General features: G+C 39.4%; 1 protein-coding gene across 3 annotated transcripts in view; it reads left to right on the forward strand.

Annotated features, from left to right (window-relative positions):
- Positions 1-9,180, forward strand: part of HSD17B4 (hydroxysteroid 17-beta dehydrogenase 4) — a 62,320-nt gene that overhangs the window by 10,896 nt on the left and 42,244 nt on the right. For all 3 annotated transcript variants that reach the window (XM_017807329.1, XM_017807331.1, XM_017807330.1), the window contains exons 8-11: positions 402-589; positions 4,535-4,626; positions 5,201-5,225; positions 6,811-6,939. In XM_017807329.1, the coding sequence (XP_017662818.1) occupies positions 402-589; positions 4,535-4,626; positions 5,201-5,225; positions 6,811-6,939 (434 nt within the window). The remainder of the gene's footprint in view (positions 1-401; positions 590-4,534; positions 4,627-5,200; positions 5,226-6,810; positions 6,940-9,180) is intronic.

Genomic DNA, 9,180 nt, shown 5'->3' on the forward strand with positions numbered 1-9,180 from the left:
TTTTAACAGTAATTTTCTTCTGAACACTGAAACCATTTGTTAGTTGTAAGAATAATGCCTCTTGAAGTGCGGTGAGAACATGAAATTACTTTTCTTTATACTGTACCCTGTTGTCAAAAAATGTCTTTTCTCGTTTTGCAGTATAACTCAGAAAGGCTCATGATTTTGTTTGTTTTCTGCTACTCTGACAGTGCTTCAGGATTTGTCAGATATTTGCTATCCATCAGACATGAAATAGTTACCTATTTGTTGGCAAAACCAAAAAATAATGTTTTTTTACTTGCGTGCTTTTGTTTTGTGGAATATGGAGACTATAATGTCAGAGCTGGAAAATGCTGTTGTATAGAATTGAATGAGTTGAAGAAATAATTTAATATTTTTTTCCTCTCCTCTCCCCTAAGAATAATTATGACGTCCTCAGCTGCTGGAATATATGGAAACTTCGGTCAGGCAAACTACAGTGCTGCAAAGCTTGGCCTTTTGGGTCTTTCAAACACAATTGCAGTTGAAGGCCGAAAATACAACATCCACTGCAACACAATTGCTCCAACTGCTGGATCCAGGCTGACTCAGACCGTCATGCCACAAGGTGAATCATTTAAGGTCTATCTGTGCTGATATTTTTTGGTGAATTGAAGCACAGTAAATTTTCTTATCTCTCAGAAAATGCAAATCATTCACACTTCACACTCTGATAAGTCATTGTTCCCACTACCTTTTTGTCTCTGAACTGTCAACTTACTTGCTTTGCCTGTTGTGAGGAATTCTTATTTTCTGCCACAAGATAAGAAGCAAGTTTTCTAATTTACAAAAGCAATCTCGTGTGGCAAGGCTCTTTAATTATAATCTCTTCCAAGATCCTCCTACAGAAAGGCTTGTTTGTTTCATCAGATGTGCAATCAGGTATGGGCATAAGGTGTCTGCACTTGTTACGATATTGCCTGATTGCAAAATACTGAGTTTTTGCACAGTGCGTCATGTGTGTACTTAGTTGTTTCATGATCAACAGGAGATAATAGTGAACCGAGTTGCCTAATTTTTCCATATTGCACAGTTACTAATCTTAGAATGTCTGAACAGGTTTTAACAGAGCACTGCATTGGGAAGTCAGTATAAGCAACATTTTAGGAGACAGCTGTGTGTAAAGTGTAAATTTAGGATAAATAGCCTGACTAATTACTTTGGCAAATGACCAGAAAAAAGAAAAATAATTTGGAAAAACGGGGCTATAAAAGGAAATTGCTCTCAGATAGTCTTCAGGCTAATAGATTAGCCTGTTTCATTTCCCTTCTGCCCTCCTTTTTCCTGATGATAGGCAGATTTCAAAGCCAAGGAAATAATGACATTTTTCAGTCTGATATACAAGGTATTGGAGAATAGTATATTTTGTACATTATGCATAGTTTAAATGCTTGATTTTGTTTGATTAAAGTATGCTGGTTTAGGTCTAAATAATCCAGGTAGTCATGAAATCTAGCAGTTCTATAGGTTGTAGTTTTCAGGGATTTATTGCAACTATTTACAGAAGAGCCAAATACATTAAGCTTGCAGCCATGAGTTCCTGAAGTGTAACATGAGGTACAGTACTTGGAATTTTCTGAAGATATTTAAGTTACAAAGGATGATTAAAAACACCTCATAATTTTCTTTCTTAGTAATTTTAAGAAAAGTGAGATCCTTTGGTCTCTCTATAAGATACTTGGAGCTCTGATAATTGATTTGTTATCTCACTCCCTTCCTCCCTGTTCAGATTTTCAAATACTCTCAAAATATTTGAACATCTCCACAACTTTAAAAATGTTTTCAAATCTCACATCAAATTATCCTTGTTATCTTAGTCAGTACTTTCCTATTTGTTTTCAGCTGTCTGCAAGCACATATGATTTTTCATTGCCACACTTACGTATGTTCAGCTTGACCTACGTGGTGGTGTTCTTGCTAGAACTCCTAATATAGTTTGCATCTTTTGTGTGGTTTTTGTTTGTTTGGGTTTTTTTAAACTTCTACCATAGCACTCTAGGCCTAATTTTTGAGACTAAATTGTGTGTGGCATAAAGTGGAATACTTTGGAAAAGCCTAAGGGTTTTGTTATGCACTAACAACGTGCCATATTAAATGGAATTCATCTTCTTTTGGTTTTGTAGAACTTCTGAAAATGAACTTCTGTTTGCTTCTGTTTTACTATTAAAGAAGTACTCATGATAAACTTGCCCAGCTCTTCATCTGGGAAAATCTTGCTATAATAGAAAATCATAGAATCATAGAATCGTAGAATCAGCTGGGTTGGAAGGGACCTCAGACATCATCAAGTCCAACCCTTGATCCACTACCACCATGGTCGCTAGACCATGGCACTAAGTGCCGCATCCAGTCTCTTCTTTAAAATCTCCAGGGACAGAGAATCCACCACTTCCCTGGGCAGCCCATTCCAATGCCTGATTACCCTTTCTGTGAAGAATTTCTTCCTAACATCCAACCTAAACCTCCCCTGGCACAGCTTAAGACCGTGCCTTCTTGACTTACTGATAGTTGCCTGGGAAAAGAGACCAACCCCCACCTGGCTACAACCAGGGAGGTTGTAGAGAGTCAGGGAGTTGTAGAGAGTGATGAGGTCTCCCCTGAACCTCCTCTCCTCCAGGCTGAACAGCCCCAGCTCCCTCAGCCTCTCCTCATAGGACTTGTGTTCAAGTCCCTTCACCAGCCTCGTTGCTCTCCTCTGGACCTGCTCCAGGACCTCAATATCCTTCCTGAACTGAGGGCCCAGAACTGGACACAGTATTCCAGGTGTGGCCTCACCAGTGCTGAGTACAGGGGAAGAATGACTTCCCTGGTCCTGCTGGCCACACTGTTCCTGATCCAGGCCAGGATGCCATTGGCCTTCTTGGCCACCTGGGCACACTGCTGGCTCATGTTCAGTTTCCTGTCAATCCAAACTCCCAGATCCCTCTCTGCCTGGCTGCTCTCCAGCCACTCTGTCCCCAGCCTGTAGCGCTGCAGGGGGTTGTTGTGGCCAAAGTGCAGGACCCGGCACTTGGCCTTGTTGAACCTCATCCCATTGGAATTGGCCCAACTCTCCAACCTATCCGGGTCCCTCTGCAGAGCCCTCCTGCCTTCCAGCTGTTCGACACTCCCCCCAACTTAGTGTCATCTGCAAATTTGCTGATGGTGGACTCAATCCCCTCATCTAAATCATCAGTAAAGATATTAAACAGGACTGGGCCCAACACTGATCCTTGGGGTCACCACTAGTGATTGGCACCAACTGGATACAGCCCCGTTCACCACCACTCTCTGGGCCCGGCCCTCCAGCCAGTTCCTAACCCAGCACAGAGTGCCCCTGTCCAAACTGTGGGCTGCCAGCTTTTTCAGGAGTATGCTATGGGAGAGAATGCCAAAGGCTTTACTGAAGTCCGGGTACACTACGTCCACAGCCTTCCCTTCATCCACCAGGCGGGTCACCTGATCATAAAAGGAGGTCAGGTTGGTCAAACAGGACCTTCCCCTCCTAAACCCGTGCTGGCTGGATCTGATCCCTTGTCCATCCTGTAGGTGCTGTGTGATTGCACTTGAGATGATCTGCTCCATAACCTTGCCAGGCACTGAGGTTAGACTGATGGACCTGTAGTTTCCTGGGTCCTCATTCCAACCCTTTTTGTGGATTGGGGTGACATTTGCCAACTTCCAATCATGTGGGACCTCCCCAATGAGCCAGGACTGTTGGTAGATGATGGAGAGTGGCTTGGTGAGCTCTTTGCCAGCTCCATCATGCTTGATGACCTTTAACTGAGGAACAGCTCAGTTAAAACATCTCTTGCTGTTGAAAGAATAATATTCTAAAAGCTGAAACAGGAAATTAAACAAAGTTATTATTCAAACAGTGGATAAAATAGGTGATAAGAGCTGCCTGGACAACCACAGTCTGCTCCATGACAGTGTCTCAATTTTGAGATGGTTTTCTATTGTGCCAGATGCTGGTAGAAATCCCAAAATACAATTGCTATATAAATTCAGCAGGGCTGATATTCCCTATCTCTCGTTTGGAAAAATCAGTGTTTCCAGATGAGATGTTTCTTGAACATTCAACAGGTGCAATTATTTTCATAATGCCTTGCCTTTCTAACTGACTAGCAGACTAAAAGGAAAATTGCTCAGGTGCCTCTCCATCAGGATTATGTCTAGCTGGCTTGTCCGTGTTTCAGGCTGCTTGTCAGATGGAAATTTAGGAAGGTCTCTGGCTTTGCAGTCTGCATGTAATTGTGTTCCCAACATTTAAACAGACTTTCATCTCTCTCTCTGAGAAGCAATGTCATGGGGGTTGGCAGCGTATGTGTGTCTCACGAGTTGTTCGTATTTAGGGGATCTTCAAAGTTTCATGTTGTTTGTCCTTTTTTTTTCATGACAAAACACTTGGTTAAATTCTGGCTCTCCTGTTCACCAGAAGGTGTTAAAGTAAGAATAATTTGGTGAACATGTAGAGGTTTTTTTATTTCTACTTTCTTTGTATTTTATAATTCCCCTTTCCAATCTGCTCTAGATCTGGTCGATGCTTTCAAACCAGAGTACGTTGCTCCCTTAGTTGTTTGGCTTTGCCATGAGAGCTGTGCAGAGAATGGCAGTCTGTTTGAGGTAATTTTTTTATTTTCCCTTTCTTCCCTCTCTTTCCCTCCCTGTATCCCTTTCCCCCAAATCAGTAGTTTTTTTAGCCTATCCAGTCTTAAGCTTTTTGGAAGAAATGTTGACCATGTTGTGCAGTATTTGACAAGTACTTCAGGTAGTAACAGCCTGGTCAAATTCTGGTGTGTGCTCAAAATACCACCAACTTGTTACAATTTTAATTATTCTCTTTTAAGGTTGAAAAGATACTAAAGAAACTACTTCAAAAGATATTTGTTTTCTAAATCATTCAAATACAGAAAATAACTTGCAGAATTGCAGGATAAATTACTTAATTATGATATTCATTATAGGTATTGTCATCAAACTGCTGGTTCATAAGTTGCATGGAAGCTGTTATCTTGTACTTAGAGTTTTATGTTGATGACATTCTGGTGCTTAACTGAACTGTTAAATGCAACCAACAGTAGTTCAGAAATTTTTATTATGTTTGTATTTGTTCTGGAGTATAGTTTTGTTTCCCTATACTACCAAAGCTTTGCTTTGTGGCATGTGCAAAGTTGATGATTTTCTTTTTTCTTGGCAGGTGGGAGCTGGATGGATTGGAAAATGTAAGTACTTTTTGTTGCAGGACTGATCTTGTTTTTTGAATTGACATTAAAAGTATGCAGATCTTCTGAGCAGTGTTAACCTTTGCTCAAGACATTTTTTTTAAGGGGGAGATTAACAAAAACTGAGGTTCTGAGGAAACTGCTTGTTTTAAGTAAAAGTCACAAATTTAACTTCACATGGAGGAAATTGGTAACTTAGGTGTGTGCGTTGTTATGGTTTTGAGCTGACTGATAATGACTGAAAATCTGCCTACGTAACCTTAGCTCTTGAATCCCAGATGTAATTTGACATCAAGAAGAATCTCTGTTTTTGGTATACATTGCTGCCTTTTCTTGATAACTTCAGTTTTTCTGTGATATAAAAGTAGCACACGCTGGTAAACAGACAGCTTTTTAGTTGCTTTCCACATTTATTTATACCTCTAAACATGTTGAGGCAATTAGTCTTCTTAATAATCAGTAGCTATGCTAGCTGTATTTTCCTTGAGTAACTGCAGTAACTAGCTTAAATACGAATGTAAAGAAAACTCACAGACAATATTAAGGAATTCGGGGAAGAAAAAATTGTGTGAAATGTCTGAACTTTTTTCCTAAATGTGTTTAACCTAATTACCAGCATTACTAAAGGTTTAATTTCTTAGTCTACGTGAATGTCACCAGTGGATTGAAGTAGGGCCATTAATTGAAGAATGCATTCCCCCTTCTTTTAAAACATTTTTTTTGCCTACTTGATAACCATTTTGTACACTTCTAAGTAACTGTAAATGTACTGGTGGCACTGGAATAGCTTTTCCAAGAAGTGAAGTAAGCAGCTTAAAAGAAGCAGGACAGCAGCATAAAACATCTTGCTGCCCTCCACAAGGAGTTGAGTTTCAATAGAGCTGGAAATCTCTCTGATCAAAAGAAAATATCACTTTTCATCATTATAATGGCTGTTGTTGAAGTTATTGAAATGAAACCGTGTTGTTAATGAGGTATCATTATGGCCTTATTCATTGTCTGTTGCTAATTGAGAGCAAAACCAACATGACAGGTTAAGTATTAGTTGCAATCCGGGAAGTCTGTATCCTTACAGAACTGATTTCACATTGGCCTTACCAGTTTCTCTCAGGTTACAGTACTGAAATAAAACTTCAAAGACCATTTGGAGATGCTGGCTACTGGTATTTATGTTCTTTCATAGATAGCAAGTGGTTTTCACATTTTTCCTGTAGTTTTCCATGGCTTTCAGGAGATTCCTAAGCATTAGTAGTCAAAATCCTGACAGAAGAGAAAGTCTGTAGATACATACTAGCTACGTCTTTTCACTAGACAGAGTCCTAAAATTGATGTAATATTTTTGGAGGGCAGCCAGTTTCTCGTGGCTTCAATGAAATTTAAAAGCAATGCTATTCCCTTTCTAAATGCTAGTTAAAAGCGGTGAACCCTTTTAGTCCAGCTTGAAGTAGTACTGGTGAGTTACATCAGAGTACTTAGAACCTTTCCCTTGTTGCAGAATCTTGAAAATAGTGACCTCGATGAAAGTTATCTAAAGAACTGAAAAGTTTCTTTGTTACTGAACTCTTTGGCTCATGTTTCCCATTAGTGCGCTGGGAGCGATCCTTGGGTGCTATTGTCAGAGGAAAGAATCAGCCAATGACCCCTGAAGCAGTGAGAGATAAATGGGAGAAGGTGTGTGACTTTGAAAACGCCAGCAAGCCCAGAACCATCCAAGGTAAAGGAGACTTCGAGACTTGGGGTTGTTCAGCCTGGAGAAGAGAACATTCTGGGGAGACCTTATTGCAGCCTTCCAGTACTTAAAGGGGGCCTATAAGAAAGAAGGGACAAACTTTTTAGCAGGGCCTGTTGAGATAGGACAAGAGGTAATGCATTTAACTAGAAGAGGGTCAAATTACATTTGTTGTAAGAGAGTTTTTTACAGTGAGGGTTGTGAAACACTGACACACGTTGCCCAGTGATATGTTGGATACCCCATCTCTGGAAACATTCAAGGTCTAGTTGGACAGGGTGCTGAGAAACATGATTTACTTGAAGATGTTGCTGCTCAGGGGAGTTGTAAGGGGGTTGGAGTAGTTGACATTTAAAGATCCCTTCCAAACCAAACTGTTCTTTGATTCTGTGTGGATAGTTTGGGTAAGCAAAGCTTAGAAGAGAATGCTTTCCTTTCAAACATTTGCTGAAACTTCACTTCAAAATCTACAGAACCAATGCCTTCTTTTGTAAATGTGTAACATTAAGAATTTACCGTTTCAGTATGGTCAGATCTTTCTAAAGAGTCTTTTGTATTCTTGCCTATAGAATTAAGACATAATTTTATCTTTTTTTTTTAAGAGAGGAGCAACATCAGTGTTATTGTAAGTATTACAGTCAGACTAATGATAGTGTTTTATTGATTGCACCTACACACAGGCAGTAACAGTGTAGTAGAGAGATTGTGTTTTACTTTTGGTCCTGGAATCTTGGTTTTTGGTGACCGTTTCTCTACCAAAAAGCTCTCTGGTTAAGTCATGGGATACATCACAGCAAAGAAGTTCTTACTGTGCCTTGTGTTCCTGGGTCACATCACCCACTTGGCTGGTTACCAAGATGATTTTCAGTGTTGTTTACTCTCCTTATTCCTTGCCAGCATTTAAGTGTGTGGGGTAGGAGGGAAAGAGGCATGCTTATGTACAATGTCAGTTGAATTTCAAAGATACTTAGCTACACAGTAGATGTTTAAGGTGTTGGTTCTGAAATCCATTAGGACATTTTGTCAAAACCTTAGGGATATGTTTTTAGGTGCCTAAAGTAAAACTAGAATAGGATACACTTTGTCCTTTCTCTTATACGTTGTCAATGGAATGTAACCATCCATACAGTAGTTGTAGATCACCTAACTGATCTTTGACTCACAGATGTCCTGTTTTCAAATGTATGTGAGTTTATACATGTCCTCTGTCCTGCTATGGAATGGTATTTATAACAACATAATTCCAGCTTTATAGCTTCTGATCGGTTCTGCAACCTGTCATATGTGCTGTGTTATTTTTATGGCTTGCTAGCAGAAAAGTGTTGCAGAGAAACAGTTGTACGTAGGAATTTCTTTCCAAAATTGCTTCAGCATTATGTATGATATTCCTCATCTACCACTTGATACTATCAGGAGAAAAAAAATTGGATAAGATTTTGAACTTCTGAAGTTAATATGCTTACAATACAGCATAGTAGGTTTCTACAGTCAGGTAGTTACATTGGCATGAGCCTTCCATGCCGTCTACATGCCTTAGCTTCTGTTTTGTTATGAACTTAGCCAAAATATGGCATCAAGCCACAGATACTACCAGGCTGAATAAAAACTCTTGCATATATTTGTTGTGAGAATCAGCAGAAAGGTTGAGGGAAATTCTGAAGAAGTTAGCTGATTTAGTACTAGTAAAAGTTTTTTCTACTGCCAAAGTTTCCACTTTCTTGCTTGAAGCTATTTGACTGTTAAATAAGGGAAACTAATTAGAGTACTTGCATTAAAAATTAAAAGTTACAATACCTAATATCTACAAGTTAAAACTCTTCCTGAAGATTTCACTGATTTAAGTAATTTGATGTTGTGAAGAGCATTCATGTACTAAACATTATGTCTAATAAAAAAACCCACCAAAACCAAAAGAGGAATTAGAAAGATCAAATTAAGTGTGATACAGAAGCTTCTCAATATGTGGTGCACAGTGCAGTAGGTTACAGTTGCAGATTGCACTGCATGTTGGCGTGTTTTCTCCTTGCCTCCACAGTGTACTACTTGCTCTTGTGTCATCTGATTTTTCCTCTTGTGGAAAAGGAATCAGAGTGTATTTTGATATAGGCAGAAGACAACCATCCATGTCCTGCAGATTGTGTACTGTATACAGCATTCCATAGTATTTATTGCACTAGTTAGTATGTTTACTTGTTTTGTTATGTAGGGAAACAGTTCATTGTGTCT

The sequence above is a fragment of the Lepidothrix coronata genome, unplaced genomic scaffold, assembly GCF_001604755.1.
Source record: "Lepidothrix coronata isolate B3197 unplaced genomic scaffold, Lepidothrix_coronata-1.0 Scaffold18, whole genome shotgun sequence".
In the NCBI taxonomy this organism is placed as follows: Eukaryota; Metazoa; Chordata; class Aves; order Passeriformes; family Pipridae; genus Lepidothrix; species Lepidothrix coronata.